General features: G+C 52.4%; 2 protein-coding genes across 2 annotated transcripts; both read left to right on the plus strand.

The window, feature by feature from the left end:
• The first annotated feature begins 9 nt into the window (after window positions 1–9).
• Window positions 10–5,422, plus strand: LOC146236239 (coiled-coil domain-containing protein 17-like). The gene is made up of 12 exons (XM_084686276.1): window positions 10–618; window positions 765–935; window positions 1,067–1,196; window positions 1,364–1,502; window positions 1,675–1,823; window positions 1,947–2,098; window positions 2,346–2,629; window positions 2,858–2,943; window positions 3,591–3,812; window positions 3,977–4,199; window positions 4,505–4,615; window positions 4,735–5,422. The coding sequence occupies exons 6-12, from the start codon at window positions 2,014–2,016 to the stop codon at window positions 4,882–4,884; spliced, it is 1,161 nt and encodes a 386-aa protein (XP_084542402.1). The 5' UTR covers window positions 10–618; window positions 765–935; window positions 1,067–1,196; window positions 1,364–1,502; window positions 1,675–1,823; window positions 1,947–2,013; the 3' UTR covers window positions 4,885–5,422.
• On the plus strand, window positions 5,352–21,700 carry lrp13b (low-density lipoprotein receptor related-protein 13 b). Its single transcript, XM_084686274.1, has 41 exons — window positions 5,352–5,501; window positions 5,668–5,922; window positions 6,066–6,179; window positions 6,311–6,430; window positions 6,563–6,688; window positions 8,040–8,231; window positions 8,504–8,672; window positions 8,776–8,944; window positions 9,127–9,349; window positions 9,482–9,601; window positions 9,685–9,903; window positions 10,023–10,331; window positions 10,484–10,702; window positions 10,784–10,945; window positions 11,045–11,293; window positions 11,673–11,918; window positions 12,018–12,284; window positions 12,367–12,582; window positions 12,962–13,225; window positions 13,325–13,591; window positions 14,058–14,273; window positions 14,644–14,889; window positions 15,128–15,340; window positions 15,437–15,613; window positions 15,711–15,926; window positions 16,109–16,338; window positions 16,504–16,633; window positions 16,764–16,957; window positions 17,041–17,227; window positions 17,326–17,541; window positions 17,623–17,806; window positions 17,972–18,173; window positions 18,256–18,420; window positions 18,514–18,732; window positions 18,849–19,422; window positions 19,504–19,629; window positions 19,811–19,918; window positions 20,442–20,678; window positions 20,851–21,142; window positions 21,379–21,514; window positions 21,595–21,700. Exons 1-41 carry the CDS (start codon window positions 5,492–5,494, stop codon window positions 21,652–21,654), a joined length of 8,244 nt encoding a protein of 2,747 aa, XP_084542400.1. The 5' UTR covers window positions 5,352–5,491; the 3' UTR covers window positions 21,655–21,700.
• Window positions 21,701–21,994: the final 294 nt, after the last annotated feature.

Here is a 21,994-nt window from a genome sequence, read left to right on the forward strand (position 1 = left end):
GGATAGCTCTCTCGTGGACTGGCTTGAGATTGTGTCGATCACTGCTTCTTTTGCGCTCTACGACCGCTTGTAGACCAATGCATAGCTAGATTTCTTACACAAAATGTTCAGATACTACTGACATAGACTGGCGGCTTACTATTAATTAGTTAAATTATACATTCGTTACATTAGGCAACTGTCTGTGAATGTCTGTCATCTTGAACATTGTTAAATCACACCACGCTACATGCAGACTTTACAATAATCCAAAGTAGGCCTATTTGGCATATTCAATATGTGGAAGAAAAAAAACGGTTACAATCCAGGTTCCTCCACACGCAAATAAGGTCGCGCCCATCTGTATCTGAAATGTTGCGCTTGTTGATAGTGGTTGTCAAGCGCGTTGCTGCCAGACAAAACTGCATTGATTATTCGTGTGAGAGACGATTATCGAGCGCAAATCCGATATATAGAAAGTGGAGAACACGGCGTTGAACACGTGAAAGTATGGAATTTTGTTGTTCTCGCTGTAAAATGAATTTCAGGTCATCTCTTCTCCTGGACAAGCACAAGGAGAAGTTCTGCATTGGCGGAGAGTTTATAAGAACCCAGGAGCCAGAGACGCCCCTGGACATGGTATCTGTAACAGTGGGGGAGCAAATCAATTCCGTGTCATAGCAAATGATTGTGTTTGGCTAAAATTTGATTAGAAGGGATTGAGGGCCAACCAGGATAGGTTTCTGGAGTGTCTAACTGAGGATGGTTGTTCGACCCCTCTCCAGCTTGAGAGAGTAAGAGAGCTGCAGAGAAGACGGCAGGAGCTGAGAAGAAGGACAGAGGATACCCGGAAGGTGGAGGGAGGCCAGGGGGTGAAGGACCGACAAACCTCAGAGGAGAAGCCCCACACTGGAACACTGAGACCCGTGCCTTACAGGAACACCCACAGTGAACCAGTAGGCACATTTTAATTCATGTGCTAAATTGTTTATTACAAGTTCATTCTCAAGGTTTTTTTATAGGTTTCATGGTTATGTCGTGCAGCGGAAAGTGGTGACTGTCTGTAACCCCATCGTCTTCCATGCAGTCAGGGAGGGCATGGGGGGGACTGGGGTCTGGCCTGGGAGGCCCCAACCCCAGAACCCTGTCAGACGACCACACAGCACAACTGACCCGACTGACACACCAAAACCCCAACCTAGAAAGACAAAGGAGAGGTATATTTAGTGCTGTGTCATGCATTAATGGATAGATAGATAGATAGATAGATAGATAGATAGATGGATTCTTAACAAATTCTTGAATCTTCAAATACGGTACTTCATACGTAACACGTATGATATGAAGCTATGTGATGACGCTACCCCGCTCTACCCACCCCAAGACATGGAGATGTCTGCACACAGCAGGAGAGTGTCTGAGCTGGAGAAGATGCTGTGTGAAGTCAGGCTGCAGGAGCACAGGAACACACACCTGCTGGAGACACTACTGGAACACCTGCAGCAGCCTGGCACTCAGGCACTGTCAGTACACACACACACACACACACACAGTGACTTTCAGCGCGTGCACACACACACACACACACAGACACAGACATGGTCAGCGCACAAACACACACACTGTCTTCTATGTTGATTTCAGTTTATATTGTTCCATGAGAACAGGTAACCATGTGTACACTATCTCCTTCAGGAGAGGGACTGTTCCCAGCAGACACAGAGACTCTCGTCTCCACACCCCCAGGAAGATCCCAGACCCCCCCCCCAGGCCCTCGTAGCACCCGGGCACACCCACACCTACGTGCCCGTATATGGTGGTGCAGGTCTTTCAGCAGAGATCAGGTAATCACACACACACAGCTCTATTAGACTATACTGACTGTCAACACAAAACATGCGTGTCCTCCCTAGAAGTTGATACAGTTTAACATTGACTGCTGTATGTTCTCTGTTTGGCCCCTTCAGCTGCCTGCGTCTCACCTATCTCCAACATGGCGGCTGTGAGGTGGCCATTTTGGCTCAGTTGCAGGATATGCTGGATGAAGCCCTAAAGTTGGAGGGAAACCAGAGGATCTGGCCCCACACTAGCCAGCCCCAGCACAGGGACCGGAGCAAAAGTCAGACCAAATTTCTCTCTCTCTCTCTCTCTCTCTCTCTCTCTCTCTCTCTCTCTCTCTCTCTCTCTCTCTCTCTCTCTCTCTCTCTCTCTCTCTCTCTCTCTCTCTCTCTCTCTCTCTCTCTCTCTCTCTCTCTCTCTCTCTCTCTCTCTCTCTCTCTCTCTCTCTCTCTCTCTCTCTCTCTCTCTCTCTCTCTCTCTCTCTCTCTCCATCATTCCTAACTCTGTCTCCTTTCTTGGGTGTCCAGGCAGAAAGCCAGAACCCAGAGGAGGGCCTGCTTTGGCTGGGCTGAGCAGACGGGAGCTGTGGGAGGTGGAGGAGGAGAACCGGAGGCTGCAGGAGGAGATCCTCCTGGCGCAGCTAAGGAGGAGCAGGAGGAGCAGGAGGCCCACAAGAGGACTCTCTGACCATCATCTGTCAGCCATGAAGATGGACTTGGACCTGCTGAAGCACGAGATGGAGATTCAGAAAATGAGGAGGCAGATGCTCACCAGCAAGACGCAGGGGTCACCCCTGCGTTTCCCTCCTCTGGTACTGGTCCATAGCTAACATTGCTCTGTACTGGTACTGATCCATAGCTAACCCTGCTCTATGGTACTGGTACTGGTCCATAGCTAACCCTGCTCTATGGTACTGGTACTGGTCCATAGCTAACCCTACTCTATGGTACTGGTACTGGTACATAGCTAACCCTGCTCTATGGTACTGGTACTGGTCCATAGCTAACCCTGCTCTTCTTGTACTGGTCTGTGTCCTCAGGTCCAAATGAGGTCAGAGACTCCAGCTCTACAGCATCTGTCTCTGGAAGCTTCTGAAGATCTGGACCCTGCTCCATATGACCCTATGTTAGTCTTACCCCTCTCTCTCTCTCTCGCCCTCCATCATGAACAAGAGAAATATAGATGTTTTTAGAAAAGTCATGCAAAGAAAAGAAAAGATGCATTAATGTTACAGGACAACTATAGTGTAAAGACAATAGGCATAGTATGTAGTTGATTGGTCAAATAAAGTGCAACTGGAGAAAGTTACAGGTGCACACTGAACTTGAGCCAGTGGTAGAGGGAGTTTTATTTGATTACTCCCATCCAATATTTAGAATTGTTTTGAGTGATAAGGGGAATGCTGTGGCAAGGTCAGAGATAACTGCAGGCTCAGACAGGAGTGGATGTGTGGGAGGTTGGCACACATCCTGTTGTTCGTGATTATAAAAGTGGAAGTTATAGTTTGCAGTTGTGAACCTGTTAGCCTTGTTGTCAAATGCATTGAGAAGAAGCCTTGGTCTATTTAAAGTGTATTAGTAAGATGCACTCAACCATTTGAACATATACCGTATTGTTTGGACTATACGTCACGAATATAGGTTGCATCAGTCAAAAAATACATAATGAAGAGAAAAAAAACATAAGTCGCACAGGACTATAAGTTGTACATATATAATATATATATATTAAACTTGTGAGCTTTCCTCATCCTCTCACTGCTGTGTCCCCAGGGCGGGGCTGGTGGTATTCTATGACTGTGTGCTGGGACTCTCTCCAGACTTCAGGGTGTGCAGGCTGGAGGTAAGCCTGTCCAGTGGAGACCAGGAGCTGAGCAGCCCCACAGCCTTGCCCCCAGCACACTCCCAGCCTGACGGCCTGTCTGCCCTGCCACCACTCCCCCAGCAGTCCAGAGGAAGCATGGCCATTTTTGCCACCAGACAGGCAGTGCCCATGTGAGCCTGCCTTTCTTCCTTAGCTACCTAGGCTACCTAGCCTACCTACCTAACTTTAAGTTGGATGTGAAACTTTTACAGGATGTCATTTTGTAACAAATACAAGGTTCTACATTTTGGTGTCCTCTTACCTTAGTAGTATCTGTCCCTCCCTCCTACCCCAGGCTCCTCCCCTCCTCTTCCATCTCCCTAGGGCTCCAGCTGCAGGCCTCGGGAGGATATGACACGGGTGGACAGGAAATGAGGCGCCTGGTGCCACGGGGCTGGAGCAAAGTTGACCTGTTTGACAAACACAACCGTGTGCTCAGCGGGAGGTGGAAGGTTCTGGTCCGGGTCCTACCGGTCCGACCCGGTTTAACTTCAAGAGAGATCAATACTATCCCTCAGGTGACAGTAGAGCAGGGCCCGGTTTCAGTACAGAAACACTGCTCTTTTTTTCAGTTCGGATTGTTTCAATACACTCACCCACTTCCGTCTTACCTTCCTTGTTGTAATAGCATTGCTGTGTGACATCTCTGCAGCTCCGCACTCATATCTGACCTCAGCATTGCACATAAAACTGATTGCATGAACTGCTTGGATATGACTGTTTTGTGACGGCTGAAAGTAAAAACTGCACACATTGGTGCCCCACCCCTCTTTCAGTCTCCACTGTATGTTGCCCCCACCCCCACCCCACACCCATCCTGTAGCTGGACCGTGCAGAGCTGTACCTCAGGGTCGTAAATGCCAGAGATGCAGACTCCCAGAGCTGTGAGGTCATCAGTTTCAGCTCCATGGGTCTCTACAGATACCCCCCTCTGGTAGGGACCCGCCACCGCACGCACACACATACAGGAGTTCATGGGGTTGCTATATTTAAAAAAATTCTCTATATCTCTATTCCTTTCTCCCTCCATCACTATCCCTTCAACGTCACCAGATTAGTGAAAGGAGCACACACCTCGATCCCTCCCAGTACCAGGCTCAGGACCAGTGCCAGGCCCAACTGACAGCCTTTCTCCCCAGCTTTCAGCAAGGGGATCCTGGGGATCCTGGAGCCCCTGCCCTGCTGTCCTACCTGCAGGACTGACAAAACTGCAGTTCTTCACTAATGATAATGTTGAGGATGATGATCTGATCTGAGATTCTTGTCTAATAAAATTTCAGTGATTTATAAGGTTTATAATAAATAAGGGTATTATTATTTATGACATCTCTTGAAGGGATCCTACAGCTGTTTTTTTTTTCTCCCAGCGCGCAACGGTGTGTGAAATCACGTGCCACCCAACCACCTGCCAGTCCTAATCAGTTCTTAATTAACTCCAAGCTTTGAGAAATCTCCGGCGGGTTGAAGTTGATTTAAGTCTTCCGACTCGACTCTCCTTAATTGTGTCAAGCAACCTGCTACGGCATTTTTTAGTCATGGAATTACGTCCGTTCGCTTATTTTCTATTAGGCCTACTTACGAGTTTTGGACAAGGTAAAGCCTATCTACTCTTTAACGTTCACACCGCTGTATATCGCGGTTTGTTGGTGTTATCATAATCATAAAAAATATTCGAAATCAAAGCTTGTGTGTGCCTGCACATGCAGGTAAAAGTTGTGGACCAAGCCGATGGCAGTGTGATGATGGAACGTGCGTGCCTCCGGAATGGAGGTGTGACGGGGATGGAGACTGTTTGGACGGCTCGGATGAGATGAACTGCGGTGGGTTTCGGTAGCATGCAATTACAATGTTTGTTTTTCACTTTACGATGTCATATCCGCAAGTTCTCTGATAGAAAACGTGTGGATTTGCAGTCCGGTATGGTTCTCAATACAGATTCATGAAGGATGTATGTAGATTTGTCTGGCTTTTTGTCCTTGTCCCCAGAGTGTCTGCACGGCCAGTTTTTTTGCGCCGGCTCTCGGGTGTGTGTGAGTGAGTCCGCGCGGTGTGATGGTCAGCAACAGTGTGCCGACGGTTCCGATGAGTTGAACTGCACCGTCAGTCTTGCCCAGCACCAACACCAGGAGCCAGGGTGTCTACAAGGAGACTGGACCTGCAAGAACACTATATGCATCCCCAAGGAGCTCCGCTGTAACGGTGCCAACGACTGCATGGACAATTCTGACGAAACGGACTGTGGTGAGCACTGGGGTAACCTACCGGTTTGGAGGTCCTCTTTTGTGAGCTGGGAAACATATAAAACATGCAGGGCAGGGGGGCACGAGGACCAGGATTGAGAACCACTTGCTTTAGGCATGGATCAAATACAATTGTTTCTGCAGGAAACTGTGACCGGGCTAGTCTGCGTTGTCCTGGAGGGCTGTGTTACTCCACTCAGGAGAAGTGTGATGGCAAAGTCCAGTGTTCTGATGGCAGCGATGAGCCTTCCACTTGTGGTAAAACAGTCTCACATTTCATCCAGACAACTTCTATTCTGCATAACAATAAAAGATCTCTGCCTGTGGCTGAGCTTGTTTTCCTCCCAAGTCAGTCCTGGGGTTGACCTTTGTTTGTGGTTCTTATGCAGGCCAAAGCTGCTCCGTGTCTAACGGAGGCTGCAGTCACAGGTGTGTATCCCAGGCCTGGGGGACCCTGTGTGTCTGCCCCCCCGGCTGGAAGCTGTCTGCCAACGGATCCGTCTGCCTGGGTAGCTTGGACCACAATTATATATATATATATGACATACAAATACTGTTTGTAATTGAGCCCTGAAACTTCTCTTCCACCCTCCAACTTGTCTTCCCCGTCTGTTTACCGGTCCCCGTTCTCCCTGGCCCAGATGTGGACGAGTGTTCCCAGGCCTACGGTCCCTGCAGCCACAGCTGTGTGAACACCGAGGGCTCCTACTACTGCCACTGCAGGGATGGCTTCCAGCAGCAGGGCAACATAAACTGCCTCCCCACAGGTGACTGGGCTTGACACAGTCTGACTCTGAACCAAGAACACAGGCTCGTCCTGCTGGTGCCTTGCTCCCTCAGGGTTGTCACTTATTAACCAGACTGTTAGTCTGACAACTTCACTGCCTAGAACACAAGCCAGTCCTGTTTTAGTACAGGCGACTTGAACTTTGGGGATATAACCCTGCCTCAGTCCTCCTGCTTCTGTATCTTATAGTAACAAAGAGGGAACTAGCATGTTGACACTAACCAGATGGACTAGAGCAATACCTTTTTGTTCTAGCCTAGCTACCTGTCTGGAGCAGAGTCTTCCCCAAGTTAAAGATTTCCCCGTCAGCAGCAGGCTAGATTAGTTTTTTCTTATTGTGCCGGAATGTAGACATCCCTCCCTCTGAATGTAGACATCCCTCCCTCTGAATGTAGGCATCCCTCCCTCTGAATGTAGGCATCCCTCCCTCTGAATGTAGGCATCCCTCCCTCTGAATGTAGGCATCCCTCCCTCTGAATGTAGGCATCCCTCCCTCTGAATGTAGGCATCCCTCCCTCTGAATGTAGGCATCCCTCCCTCTGAATGTAGACATCCCTCCCTCTGAATGTAGGCATCCCTCCCTCTGAATGTAGACATCCCTCCCTCTGAATGTAGACATCCCTCCCTCTGAATGTAGACATCCCTCCCTCTGAATGTAGGCATCCCTCCCTCTGAATGTAGACATCCCTCCCTCTGAATGTAGACATCCCTCCCTCTGAATGTAGGCATCCCTCCCTCTGAATGTAGGCATCCCTCCCTCTGAATGTAGACATCCCTCCCTCTGAATGTAGGCATCCCTCCCTCTGAATGTAGGCATCCCTCCCTCTGAATGTAGGCATCCCTCCCTCTGAATGTAGGCATCCCTCCCTCTGAATGTAGGCATCCCTCCCTCTGAATGTAGGCGTCCCTCCCTCCTCCCACTGAATGTAGGCATCCCTCCCTCCTCCCTCTGAATGTAGACGTCCCTCCCTCTGAATGTAGACGTCCCTCCCTCTGAATGTAGACATCCCTCCCTCTGAATGTAGACATCCCTCCCTCTGAATGTAGACATCCCTCCCTCTGAATGTAGACATCCCTCCCTCTGAATGTAGACATCCCTCCCTCTGAATGTAGACGTCCCTCCCTCTGAATGTAGACATCCCTCCCTCTGAATGTAGACGTCCCTCCCCCTGAATGTAGACGTCCCTCCCTCTGAATGTAGACGTCCCTCCCTCTGAATGTAGACGTCCCTCCCTCTGAATGTAGACATCCCTCCCTCTGAATGTAGACGTCCCTCCCTCTGAATGTAGACGTCCCTCCCTCTGAATGTAGACATCCCTCCCCCTCACCAGGTGCAGATCCCATGCTGCTGACTGTGCTGAAGGGCACCTTGGGTCTTATCAACCTGAAGACACTGCAGTTTAAGGTGGTGCATAGCATGAGTGCTGACCCGTTAACCCTGGCCTACGACCTGACCCAGAGGAGCCTCTACTGGGCTGATGACCAGGGCAACATCTACAAGCAAGGCAACATCCTATACAGTGGTCAGTTAGCAATCCTGCTTGTAGCATCCAGGGGAGGTGGTTTGGGATCACATGGCATTTCTTGGTCTAATGGTGGATTCTTTAGTAAAGGCTCAGTTTTCACGTGGTGTTGAAAGGGGTATTGACACAACATGCATGAAACATTTAAGCCACTTGATTCTTGCTTCAGTTTGATGCTCAGCAGAGAGGTAACTGATGTGTGTGGCTTCACCCCTTACATTCTTTAGCTTTCATTGTTTGCTAGTACTGCACACAAGTAATTTTCTCTCAAGGTCAAACTGGAATTAAAAGTCTGGCATGCGATTGGCTATCTGGTCAACTGTACTGGACCAATCAAAAGCCTAAGTCCATCATACTCGGGGCACCTGATGGGAGTGGCTTTGCGACCGTTCTCTCCAAGAATGTTGACCCACTGGATCTGGTGCTCCTACCCATAGAGAGGTAGAGTCCTGATTCTGTTCACTCCTGGAGGGGCTACTGGTGTCTTCACCTATCCTCCCTGAAGTCCTCACGTTTTCTTATGCCCCCCCCCCCCCCCCACCAGCTGGATGTTCTGGGTGGACCAGGGACCAGGTGAGCGGTTGACCCTGGAGCGTGCTGCGCTGGATGGGTCCAGCAGGATCTCCCTGGCGGTGCTGACTGGCCAGGCTCCACGGGGTTTGGCTCTGGACGTGGCTGCTCGCAGGCTCTACTGGATCAGCGACTTCAAGAAGGCAAGTGTGGCATCAACAGTCCCTGACAAATAAATACATCATAATAATTAAAAAAAGAGACCAATATTTAAGAATATACTAGAGTGGTGTTCAAGTCGTGGTCATCACTGCGGCCTAGGTCTGCTAAGTGGTTGCAACACGAGTGGGGCATGGCGGCTGATCCTCCTCTCTCCCCCCCACAGTCCATCGAGACTGTGCAGGTGGACGGGAGCAGGCGTTACACACTCCGAGACGTCTTCAGCCGTGGCCAGGCATCGGGACTGGGGGCCTTTGCAGGCTGGGTCTACTGGGCAGACGGGAAGGGTCTGTGGCGTTCCCCCCAGGACCAACCCAAACGGAAGACCTTCCTGCAAAGGGCGCCTCTGGCCTCCCTGCTGATCTACCACCATCTGCAGCAGCCCAGTGGTAGGTGACCTGAACTGCACTTCCAACTGAAAATGCTGTCCTCCCAAGCACCCCTTGTGGTTGGCCACTTCTTGGTGGAGGGTACATCTGTCCCTATAACATGTTGGTATGGCTTTGTGTTTTGTGATCCAGGACGCTCTGTGTGTGGGAGAACCCCTTGCCAGCTGTGTCTTCCCTCCCAGGCCAACCCCACTGGCTTCACCTGCATGTGTTCTGATGAGAAACTCCTGCTGCCAGAAGGAACCTGTGATTGTATGTTCTAGAACATATCCTCTTAATTCCATACTTCTGCTCTAGAGTATAGCATTTGCAACATTCTCTGTACTGTCTCCCAGATCCTAGGTTTGCCTATGGCACATCCAGCCGCATCTACCTCCTAGAGTTTAGAGGCACAGAGACTGTGAAAACGTTGACGTTCTCGACAGACCAGGACCTCCAGTCTTTTGACATAGACTGGTATCGGGGCTGGTTGTACTGGGCTAACAGTACCGGACACGTCAAACGTTTCAGCCTCACTGTGGACCAGACTGAAGAAGTCCCAACATTGAAACCAGGTATTAAATTCACACCTCACCATCTCGACATGCTATGGAAAATGATGACACGTCCAAGAGGATTTTTTTAAAATTTTGTCTGAGGATCATTCCCATGCTGTGCCCTCTCCTTCCTCCAGCTTGTACAGTCAGGGTGGACCAGACAACTGGGAACGTCTTTTGGTTGTCATGCGACCAGCTCTGCATAGGGTTCACCCCCGTCTTCCTGAGCAAACCTCGGAGACTGTACCACACAGAAAGTGATGTCAGGGACATATTTGTGGATTGGCTGAGGGGTGTGTTGTACTGGTTAGAGAAGGGCCATGTCAGTACCATGAAGCTCACTGGAGGAGCCGCCACAGAAGTGATGAAGGTGGGAGATGGAGTCATTGGCAGCATGGCCCTGGACTTGAGGGCCAATAGTTTCCTGTGGAACTCTCAGGGGGAAGGTCAGTAGAGCTTAACTGTCTAATGGTGAAACTGTCTGCAAACAAGGTTTTTAAGTGCTGAATTACACAATCTGAAGTCCCATATTTGATCCATTGTGATGTGAGATTTTTTTTTCTAATAGAGCTCTTTGTGGCTTGTTTCCTTCTACAAGGCTTGACCTCTTTTAGCCTGGTCCAAGGGAAAGCTCACCTGGCAGGGAGCAGGTGGAACACTTTAGGTTCCATCATGGCAGCCCTGGAACCCTTCATGGTGTCCTATTCTGAAGACAACATCACTCTGTGGAACCGGAAAGACGCCCGCAGAGTGTTGGATGTTTCTGTCGGCAGTGGGGTCATTGGAGTGGTCGCTTCAATGAAGAAAATACAGAAAGGTGGAGTTCACTGCTGAGGATGGGGGTGGGGGTCAGTTCAATGGTTCCATCGTTGTCCTGGTAACCAGGTAGTTTTTTTAGTTTCTTCCTCAGTTGCCCCGACCGCTCCTCCCTGCAGGAGTCCTTCAGTGACGTGTCCTGGTTCTTCACTCTGCATCTCCCAGACTCAGCTGTGTGATGGACGGAGCGACTGTCCTGATGGACACGATGAGGACGACTGTGTCACAACTTGCCCCAACAAATGTGTGATGCTCTAAAGTTGAACAATGATTGGACAAATCCACTTGCTCAATACATGCCTCTAATAATTGTGTTTTGTGGCTCTTTCTATGTCTCTCACAGCTGACTTCCGCTGTAAGGACCTCAGGAAGTGTGTGGCCAGGACCCTGGTGTGTGATGGACGCTCTCATTGCCATGATGGTTCAGACGAGGTTGGATGCCCCACCATCGCAGCCCCGACCTCCAAGGCAGCAGCCCAGCGGTGCCGACTAGGCGCCAAGCGGTGCCTGGATGGGAGGGGCTGTGTTCTGCACAGCCATGTGTGTGACGGAGAGAGAGACTGCCAGGACGGCTCAGACGAGCAGGGCTGTGGTGAGAAACTTGAGCTCCGTCTGGTGGACGTTTGAATGATCGGCACATTTTTTGAAGAGTTAAATTGCTTTCTCAACTTTAGCAAGAGCAAAAGCTCTTGACTTTCCAACCCGTATTTGGGTGAAGTTGACCTTAAGTTGTAGAAATGCACTGCTGTAGCTCGGTATCTCAAGCTTGGAGACGGATTATGACATGGCTTCTCTTCCTTTATCCATTTCTGATCCAGTAGTTTTGGAAGGCAATGTGAAGGGCTTCTGGAAGACAGTATAATTTGAAATCAATTTCACACCTTCAAGACTTTTAATGACTTGGTGTCCATTATATTATAACCCATTTTTAAGTCCCAAGTTGGCATCGTCTGGCCTCCTCTCTCCTCCAGAGTCCATCAACACATCTCCAAATGTTCCTATGATCTACATGACAACTACACCATCTCCATCTACTTGGCCTCCACCCCCTCAGTCCAGCCAGCCGCCTCCTCCACCCGCTCCTCCCTGCAGGAGTCCTTCAGTGACGTGTCCTGGTTCTTCACTCTGCATCTCCCAGACTCAGCTGTGTGATGGACGGAGCGACTGTCCTGATGGACACGATGAGGACGACTGTGTCACAACTTGCCCCAACAAATGTGTGATGCTCTAAAGTTGAACAATGATTGGACAAATCCACTTGCTCAATACATGCCTCTAATAATTGTGTTTTATGGCTCTTTCTATGTCTCTCACAGCTGACTTCCGCTGTAAGGACCTCAGGAAGTGTGTGGCCAGGACCCTGGTGTGTGATGGACGCTCTCATTGCCATGATGGTTCAGACGAGGTTGGATGCCCCACCATCGCAGCCCCGACCTCCAAGGCAGCAGCCCAGCGGTGCCGACTAGGCGCCCAGCGGTGCCTGGATGGGAGGGGCTGTGTTCTGCACAGCCATGTGTGTGACGGAGAGAGAGACTGCCAGGACGGCTCAGACGAGCAGGGCTGTGAGCTCAAATGCAAACCAGGTCAGAAAGTGGCCTCTTCCCATATCCGGGCTGCAGGTATCGGTATTCAGCTATTGACTCCTCGTGCCATGTTGCCCCACAGGTGAGTTCCAGTGTTCCCATGGCAACCGCTGCCTCCCCCAGCAGCAGGTGTGTGATGGTACCCCCCAGTGCCGGGACCGGTCTGACGAGCAGGACTGCTGGAAGCCCTCCAAGAGCTGCAGCCATCGCTGTGACAACCGGACCAGATGTCTCCCTCAGCATTTCCTGTGTGACGGAGAGAGAGACTGCCAGGACGGCTCAGACGAGCAGGACTGTGGTGAGAAGCTTGAGCTGCGTCTGGTGGACGTTTGAATGATGGTTGGTGACTTGGTTCCATTATTAAAAGATGCCAAGTTAAATTGATTTCTGAACTTTAGCTAGACCCAAACACTCTTGACTTTCCAACCCATATCTAGGTGAAGTTGAGATTTGAGTTGTAGAAATGTACTGCTATAGATCGGTATCTCAAAACCTAGGATACGCATCACTGGCTTCTCTCCCCTTTATCCATTCCTGATCCAGTGGTTTTGGAAGGCAATGTGAAGGGCTTCCGGATGACATAAAATATAATCAATTTCACCCCTTCCAAGACTTTACTTATTAGTGTCCATTGTATGAAAACCAAGTTAGCCTTGTCTGGGCTCCTTTCTTTTCAGATTCCATCAACACATCTCCAAATGTTCCTATGATCTACATGACAACTACTCCAGCTACCCACCCTCCTCCTCCTCCATCTACTCCACCTCCACCCCCTCACTCCAGCCAGCCTCCTCCTTCACCCGCTCCTCCCTGCAGGAGTCCTTCAGTGACGTGTCCTGGTTCTTCACTCTGCATCTCCCAGACTCAGCTGTGTGATGGACGGAGCGACTGTCCTGATGGACACGATGAGGACGACTGTGTCACAACTTGCCCCAACAAATGTGTGATGCTCTAAAGTTGAACAATGATTGGACAAATCCACTTGCTCAATACATGCCTCTAATAATTGTGTTTTGTGGCTCTTTCTATGTCTCTCACAGCTGACTTCCGCTGTAAGGACCTCAGGAAGTGTGTGGCCAGGACCCTGGTGTGTGATGGACGCTCTCATTGCCATGATGGTTCAGACGAGGTTGGATGCCCCACCATCGCAGCCCCGACCTCCAAGGCAGCAGCCCAGCGGTGCCGACTAGGCGCCAAGCGGTGCCTGGATGGGAGGGGCTGTGTTCTGCACAGCCATGTGTGTGACGGAGAGAGAGACTGCCAGGACGGCTCAGACGAGCAGGGCTGTGAGCTCAAATGCAAACCAGGTCAGAAAGTATGGAGGACTAAATGTGCCTAAATTAAATACATAAATAAATACATAAATAAATACTTAAATAAATAAATACTTAAATAAATAGACATCTCTTAAGTGATGTTATTGTTAACATGTGGCCTGTTCACGGTCACGTTTATTGAAGCAAGCCCATGATCAGGTAGAGGGTCAGAAGTGTGTGCGTCTTGGTTGTGCCAGGCTGCCAGCATCGTTCTACAGCTCCACTGTTTAAATGGCCCTAAAACGTAACCTGTTATGGTTTAATGCCTGGTTTGGAGCTTTAGAACGGTGCTAGCAGCCTGGTACAACCAATACTTTTTTTTAAATCTATTGATTTAAGTATTTATGTATTTAATTTAGGCACATTTAGTCTTCCATAAGAAAGTGGCCTCTTCCCATATCCGGGCTGCAGGTATCGGTATTCAGCTATTGACTCCTCGTGCCCTGTTGCCCCACAGGTGAGTTCCAATGTTCCCATGGCAACCGCTGCCTCCCCCAGCAGCAGGTGTGTGATGGTACCCCCCAGTGCCGGGACCGGTCTGACGAGCAGGACTGCTGGAAGCCCTCCAAGAGCTGCAGCCATCGCTGTGACAACCGGACCAGATGTCTCCCTCAGCATTTCCTGTGTGACGGAGAGAGAGACTGCCAGGACGGCTCAGACGAGCAGGACTGTGGTGAGAAGCTTGAGCTGCGTCTGGTGGACGTTTGAATGACATTTTTTGAAGAGTTAAATTGCTCTCAACTTTAGCTTGAGCAAAAGATCTTGACTTTCCAACCCATATTTGGGTGAAGTTCACCTTGAGTTGTAGAAATGCACTGCTATAGATCGGTATCTCAAGCTTGGAGACGGATTATGACATGGCTTCTCTTCCTTTATCCATTTCTGATCCAGTAGTTTTGGAAGGCAATGTGAAGGGCTTCTGGAAGACAATATAATTTGTAATCAATTTAACACCTTCAAGACTTTTAATGACTTGGTGTCCATTGTATGAAAACCCATTTGTAAGTCCCAAGTTGGCATCGTCTGGCCTCCTCTCTCCTCAGAGTCCATCAACACATCTCCAAATGTTCCTATGATCTACATGACAACTACACCATCTCCATCTACTCGGCCTCCACCCCCTCAGTCCAGCCAGCCGCCTCCTCCACCCGCTCCTCCCTGCAGGACTCCTTCAGTGACGTGTCCTGGTTCTTCACTCTGCATCTCCCAGACTCAGCTGTGTGATGGACGGAGCGACTGTCCTGATGGACACGATGAGGACGACTGTGTGGACGCTTGTAAAGGCCCAGGTAACTACATCCTGTCTCTCGCCTTCCCGCACTTGCTGTCTGTGCTGGACAGACCTTTTACACCACGGGGGTATGGCATCAATGAGGACGGAAGAGAACGTATTTCTGAACGAGCAAGACTTGTTTCCTAAATGACAAGGAATTGGAAAACAACAAAGAATTACAATTTTCCAAAGGGATATAAGGAGGAAGCTGAGACTTCAGTTGTTGCCGCCTCCAACTACCTCTTATCTTCCAGGTGACTTCCTGTGCAAGGACAGGAGGAAGTGTGTGTCAAGGCAGGAAGTGTGTGACGGGCGTGCCCACTGCGCAGACGGCTCAGACGAGCGCCAGTGCCCGTCCCTGCCGCCATGCGTGCTGCGCTGTGACCAGGAAGCAGTCTGCCTCAGCCAGGAACAGGTCTGCGACGGCAAGACGGACTGCAGGGACGGTGCAGACGAGAAAAGCTGCTGTGAGTCACGCCCCTGATTGGGACCACACTGAGCGCCAGGAGACTTTTGTGGAACTTGGCGGCTGTACAAACCGACGTGTGTGTGTGTGTCTCCAGCCTCCTACAGTGCAGCCAGCCCCAGGACAGTGGCTCCGGTCCCGGTGAAGTGCAGACTGGGTACGCTCCACTGCAGTGACCACAGGCAGTGTGTGCTCTACAGTCATGTGTGTGACGGAGAAGCAGACTGCCGGGATGGCTCAGACGAGCTGGGATGTGCCGTCCATTGCAAGAAGGGTCAGTGTTCACACACACACACACACACACACACACACAAGCTCCCTCTCTCCCACGTACAACCTCTGACTAGTCTCCTTACCTGGCCCAACCCCAGGTGAGTTCCAGTGTTCCCATGGCAACCGTTGCCTCCCCCAGCAGCAGGTGTGTGATGGTACCCCCCAGTGCCGGGACCGGTCTGATGAGCAGGACTGCTGGAAGCCCTCCAAGAGCTGCAGCCATCGCTGTGACAACCTGACCAGATGCATCCCTGACAGTTTCCTGTGTGACGGAGAGAGGGACTGTTTGGACGGGTCGGACGAGGGGATCTGTGGTAGGACTGTCTGGTCTCGGGACCGGACCAGCTGAGGCTGTGCTACAGTTACTACATCACAACCACTGTTTTCCTACCTGCTCTTACCCACCCACTCACCCACCCTACCCCCTCCAACTGCGCCAACAACCCCCCCCCCCCTGTCATTTTGTCTTCTGATTCGTCTCCACTCCCTCCACCAGCAATCAATCAGTGTGGCGCCTCAGAGTTCCGTTGCAGCAGTGGCCAGTGCGTGTCCCTTGCGCTGCGCTGCGACAGCCACGCCGACTGCAGGGACCGCTCTGACGAGGCGGGCTGTGCCAAGCCTCCACACTGCCCCCCTGAGCTGCGCTGCCCGCACAGCCACGAGTGCCTGTTGAAGGACTGGCTCTGTGACGGCGAGGACGACTGCCTCGATGGCTCCGATGAGAAGGTGAAGCGGGGGAGGGGGCGAGGTTGATCAAAGGGGGGTGGAGCAGGTTTGGATGGGGGGGTGGGGGCGGATGAAGACTCATTTTTGGGGGGGCTTAACCACGGCACTAGACTCGCTCCACCTGCTGGTGATTATCCTGACGAGGTCCCGCCCCCCCGTCTCCAGAACTGCAAGGCCTCTCCTGTGAAGTGTGGGCAGTACCAGTGGTCGTGTGCCTCCAGGCAGCAGTGTGTACCCGCCAGCTGGAGGTGTGACGGAGGGATGGACTGTCGTGACGGCAGCGACGAGACGGGATGTGAGTGCCCCGAGCACGCGCCGCTGGCGCACCTCCATCGGCAACTCGGAAGCCGCTACGAGACTCCTCCCAAGTCTACGTTTGTGTGTCCTGTCTCCTGACCCCCGTGTGTGTTGTGTGCGCACTTTAGGCGGACGCCCCAAGTGTGCGTCCCAACTTTTCCAGTGCAGTAGCGAGGAGTGTGTCGACCCCAGGCTGGTGTGTAACCAGATCACCAACTGTCCAGATGGGTCTGACGAGGGCCCGGGCTGTGTCCTGCAGAACTGCACCAGCCCCACGGCCCCTCCCTGTGAACACAACTGCATCAGCACCCCCCATGGACCGGTCTGTAGAAAAACAAACCTTGTCAGGTTAACCCCTCCCCAACCCACCACCAACTCTTTCTTTCCGCCTCACCCCGTCTGCAGAGATGTGGCTGCGCGTCAGGCTTCAAACTGCGGCCCAGCGGCGTGTTCTGTGAAGACTTGGATGAGTGTAGCCTCCAGCAGGGGGCGCTCTGCAGCCACGCCTGCCTCAACACCCGCGGCTCCTACCTCTGCCAGTGTCACCCTGGATTCCTGCTGGAGCTAGACGGGCACACCTGCAAGAGCCCAGGTATGCGTGCGCACGCACGCACCTGCCGGAAGCTGCAGAATGCATTAAAAACCGCTCGCGCTGTTGTCCCCTGCGTGAAATGTGTTTCCGTGTGTTAGTGGAGCCGGTGTTGCTGGCATGCGTCACGTCTGAGCTGCTGCTGCTGGGTGTGCGGAGCGGCAGCCTCCGAGTGCTCACCTCCTCCAGCCGACCTGTCTTCACCCTGGACTACCACTGGGGGCGCCAGAGGGCCTACTGGCTCAGCCTGGAGCAGGAGAGCATCCTCTGGGCCTCCTTGGACCCCCACAGGCCTGCTGGGGGGACCCTGCTCAAAGGTTTGGTGGTTGATGGGGGGTGGGGGGGGGTGGGAGAGTGGGTTCTGGGACCTGAATGATCTTCCAGGGCTGTGTGTTCAGGTGTGAAGTCTGACTGCCTGGTGGTGGACTGGGTTGGGGAGAACCTGTACTGGCTGGATGGGGAGGAGGGCCAGGTTCTGGTGGCCCACCTAGGCCGGGATCTGCTGAGGCCTCAGGACTGCATCGTGGTGCTGGACGAGGACCTGGATCAGCCACGCTCACTGGTCCTGCTGCCGCAGAAGGGGTAGGGTGGCCTTGGCACAGCCCTGAGCCTAAACAACCAGGCGGGGTAGAGCGCTACTACTGAAGGAGGGTTGGGTGGAAGGGAGTCTCTGTTGCCTCCGGGAAGTGCTATTCCATTTCTCCTCTCCCCCCAACTCTCACTTTTCCTCCTCCCTCCTTTCTCCAGGTTGATGTTCTGGTCGGAAATTGGCAACGAGCCCCAGATTGAGCGGTCAGGGATGGACGGTTCAGAGCGCGTGGTTGTGGTCAGTCGTGGGCTGAGCTGGCCGGTCAGTTTGGCCGTGGACCATCTGGCCCACAGGATCTACTGGACCGACGAGAAGCTGCGCAGCCTGGGCTCAGCAGGCCTGGACGGAGAGGACCTCAAGGTGAGACGCTCCCACAAGCCGTTAAGTGGCTCCCCCGACGTGTGACGGGGACGACAACCTGACGGTTCAACCTGTCCCACAGCTGCTCCAGCTCTCGGAGACCTCCAGCCCCTTTGCGTTGTCCGTGTTCAACGACCGGGTCTACTGGTCTGACACCAAGAGAAGGACCATCCAGACGGCCCACAAGAGAACCGGGAAGAACCGTCGAGTCCTTCTCAAGAGACCCGGCCAGCCGTTCGGACTCAAGGCGAGTCTGGACAGCGGTGACCCAGCGTGTTAGCTAACGGGTCTCTTGTAGTGATGATGGTAATGGTTCATGATCTTTCTCCTCGTTCTGTAGGTGGTGCACCCCCAGGCCCAGGTCAACGTGTCCAGCCCTTGTGGCAGGGTGAAGTGCTCCCACCTGTGTCTGCTGGCCCCAGGGGGAGCTCCAGGCTCGGGGCCCAGGGCCGTATGTCGCTGCCCAGCAGGAATGCTCCTCTCTGAGGATGGTGTCACCTGTGCCCCCCCTGTAGACTCCACCTTCCTGCTGCTGCTCTCCCCCACCACCATCACTCAGGCAGGCCCCAGCGTTCAGCCTTTCCCCCTCTCTCTCTGTGTCAATCCCATTGGTCTTCCCGTATCTCTCCAATTGGCTATTTGAACACGCGACTTTTTCCATCTCCTCTCTCCCAGATCTTCCTGCGCAGCATGCGTGGCGGGCTGGGTCTGAAGCAGTGGCCAGACCACCGCGTCCTGCCCATGCCGGGCATCAACGAGGCGTCCGCTCTTGACGTGTCCCTCCGGGAACACGCCGTCTACCTGGCCGACTCGGCCCAGGGCTCCGTGGTTCTCATGGCCCTGAGCAAGGCGGGCCTGGCCCCGGGGACGGGCGGCCCGCTGCTGGCCCTTCAGGACGAGTATGTGACGGCGCTGGCTCTGGACTGGGTCACCCTCAACCTCTACTGGAGCAGCAGCAGGCAGCCGCACGTCCACGTCACGGCCACCCGGGGGCGCTTCACCAGGACTCTAGTGCAGGTGTTGCTGGAGGAGACCAGCGCCATCGCCCTGCATCCCACGACTGGCCGACTTTGCTTCACCTCTCTGGGCAGAGGGGAGGGCAAGGTGGGGGAGACGGCCGGCGGTATGGCACAGCTGCAGTGCGCCAACATGGACGGGGGATACCAGGCCATGCTCTGGAGGAAGTCTGTGATGCCGACGTCGCTGGTTTTCTCCAACAAGGGTACCCATCTCTACTGGGCAGACCTTGGTGAGTGGGCCTTTCCTCGGACCTGTTGGACATTGTGTCCTTGTAAGGGCTTGGATCATCTGACCTGTGGTCTGTCTACAGGGGCTGGGGTTATCGGCTCAGTTGCAGTGGATGGATCAGACTACAGGCAGTACAAGACTGGTCCTGGCATCCTGATGTCCTTCACACGCACTGAAAACATGCTGCTCTGGCTCACCATGGACAACGGTACACACGCCAATTTCTTGTACCTGTAAACTCTTTGCCACATACTGGTTTTGATTCTGACAGCTTACCATACCACCAGATGGCAGTGTAGAGACTTCTGTCACTACCGGCCTTAACCAAACATTTCCCCAAAGGTGTTTAGTCTGTGTACCTTAACCCATGCGTGTCTGTGTTCTTGCAGATATAACCAGGCTGTGGTTCAGTGATGGCGTCCAGCCTAAGAAGCTGTGGTTCGAGGTCCAGACCAACGTGGTGTCCGTCCGGGCTTACAGCAAGACCAGCCAGAGAGGTAGGGCTGGGAGAGGGAGAGGTGGGGTGTAGAGTAACGTGTACAGTGTGTCTGAGGCCCAGCAGGGCCCTGGAGAGGGGCATGTGAATAGCAGCAGGTGATGTGATCCAGCCTGTTGGGATGGGGACTTGAGGGGGCTGCAGAGCGGTGAAGGCCTTGTTTGTCCCTTTTCTCAGCTCCATTCAGGCCTCCGTTTTCAGAGCTGAACTAAAACGTCTCTTCATTCCACACCTCAGTCACCTGGAGCCAGGCTAGTCACACAAACGCACACAATGAACACAACCGATACCAGCTTTGCAAGACGAGAGGCGGTGGTAGTCACAAAAATAATTAACAAAAGGCTGCTCTTGCGACACCATACTGGATGACGCTCATTCTTGTCATGTCACAGTTGGTGGGGCATGTGAAAACATGGTTTCTAGGTGACAAGTAAGTCAAATATATTGTTTGTATTTGAACTTGAACTCATGACTCTGCCCCATGACACTACCCTAAACCAATCATGACTCTCCTTTCGTCCAAGGAACCAATAGCTGCTCCGAGAAGAACGGAAACTGCAGCCAGCTGTGCCTAGCCAACCCATGGGGGAGAAGATGCAAGTGTGGCCATGGTTACCACCCTGTGAATGACACTGCTTGCAGCCCCACCCCCGAGTGCCCGCAGGGCTTTAGAGCATGCTGGGACAGCAGTAACTGCTTTCCTGATGCTAGATTCTGCGACGGTGTTTTTGACTGCCCGGACCTATCGGATGAGCAGGAATGTGAGTTGGTCCATCAGCACAATCTCATTGACGTCTTTGACTTGATACCTCATGCTAAACAGGCTTCAGGTTCATATGTATTAATGCTGCATAATTACATGTATTCATAATATAATGTAATGTTGGGGCCCGCTCCGTTTTCCGACCGGATTCAACACGCGTCCCCCTTCAGGTTCCTATGGTAACGCGGTAGCCAAACCTAAAGCTGGTAACCCTGCCTCCGCGTCGCCCCCTCTCGAGGATGAGGTTAGGAAGGACAGCCTGTCATGTGACGAGCAGCGCTGCGGCGGCCACGGCACGTGCGTGACGGCGGGCGGAGTCAAGAATTGCCAGTGCATGCTGGGATACAAGGGTGCCTTCTGCCAGGAGGGTGAGGGGTCTGGGGGGAGCAAGGCACCCTTGGTCCTGGGGCTGCTAGCCCTGCTGGCTGTACTGGTCATCGTTGGCCTGGTCTTCAGGAGGAGGTACATACACTGGCATGGGGTTGAGGTCTTGGGGTGGTTAGATGAAATGTAGGGAGAGGGATATGTTTGTAGACAGACTTCTCTTTTGTGCTGTGTTCAAACCTGAAATATGTATGTTTTCTATACCTCTCCTAAAAAGAGGTTAGTGCTGCATCACACACACATGGGGTGCACACAATGGAGTTCCTTGTTTGTTTAAGTGGACCTGTCTCGTGACCAAGGGGTGCGTTTTGTAGGCGAGCCATGGCAGCGGACAGGGGTGGAGGTGCGGAGAAGGAAACCCTGATGACCAACATGGAGGGGCGTGCGGTGTACTTTGAGTCCTTCACTAACGACCTCTATGACCCCTCAGACTCCGAACCTGACGACAAGGTAACCGGCGGTTCATGGGGGTCACTAAGCAACCGTAATTTAGTTGTTGGTTCTAATCCTGGGTATCTCTCTCGTCCCAGGTGCTGGTGTCTTCTGCTGATGGTGTGTCTCACCAGAAAGAACCTCTACCTGCTTTGTAATGCCTCCCTGTGCTCATTTCTCCTGTAAAATAAAGCATCAACCTGATACCTGACTGTTTCTGTTCTCTAACATGGATGTCTTGTGTTTGATGCGCAGTTATCTGTTGTGGGCTCCTTTTATCCTGGTAAACAAGATTTGCTTCCTGTTAAACTTGTAACCTGCCTGTGTTTAGCACAAACCTTCCTTACTGCCCTCTTCTGTACACAGGGTAGCATGTGTTGGGGACCAACTAGCCCCCCCCCCCCCCCACACAGTACAAACTGTATCCCCATCTCAGTACAGACATTGCTAGTAAACCCCCCACATCTCACAGACCAGACTCTGTGCCCTGCCAGTCTC

Source organism: Hypomesus nipponensis, chromosome 22, assembly GCF_054491055.1.
Source record: "Hypomesus nipponensis isolate SF chromosome 22, ASM5449105v1, whole genome shotgun sequence".
In the NCBI taxonomy this organism is placed as follows: Eukaryota; Metazoa; Chordata; class Actinopteri; order Osmeriformes; family Osmeridae; genus Hypomesus; species Hypomesus nipponensis.

What these genes read in the sequence shown, in the direction of transcription:
- lrp13b (XM_084686274.1), top strand. An exon ending in CATAAACTGCCTCCCCACAG is followed by an intron (nt 6,689 to 8,039) that starts GTGACTGGGCTT and finishes CCCCCTCACCAG; the next exon opens with GTGCAGATCCCATGCTGCTG. An exon ending in CTCAGACGAGCAGGGCTGTG is followed by an intron (nt 11,294 to 11,672) that starts GTGAGAAACTTG and finishes TCTCTCCTCCAG; the next exon opens with AGTCCATCAACACATCTCCA.
- LOC146236239 (XM_084686276.1), top strand. Translation starts at nt 2,014, where the DNA reads ATGCTGGATGAAGCCCTAAAGTTGGAGGGAAACCAGAGGATCTGGCCC. An exon ending in CCTGCTCCATATGACCCTAT is followed by an intron (nt 2,944 to 3,590) that starts GTTAGTCTTACC and finishes CTGTGTCCCCAG; the next exon opens with GGCGGGGCTGGTGGTATTCT. An exon ending in ACCAGACAGGCAGTGCCCAT is followed by an intron (nt 3,813 to 3,976) that starts GTGAGCCTGCCT and finishes CTCCTACCCCAG; the next exon opens with GCTCCTCCCCTCCTCTTCCA.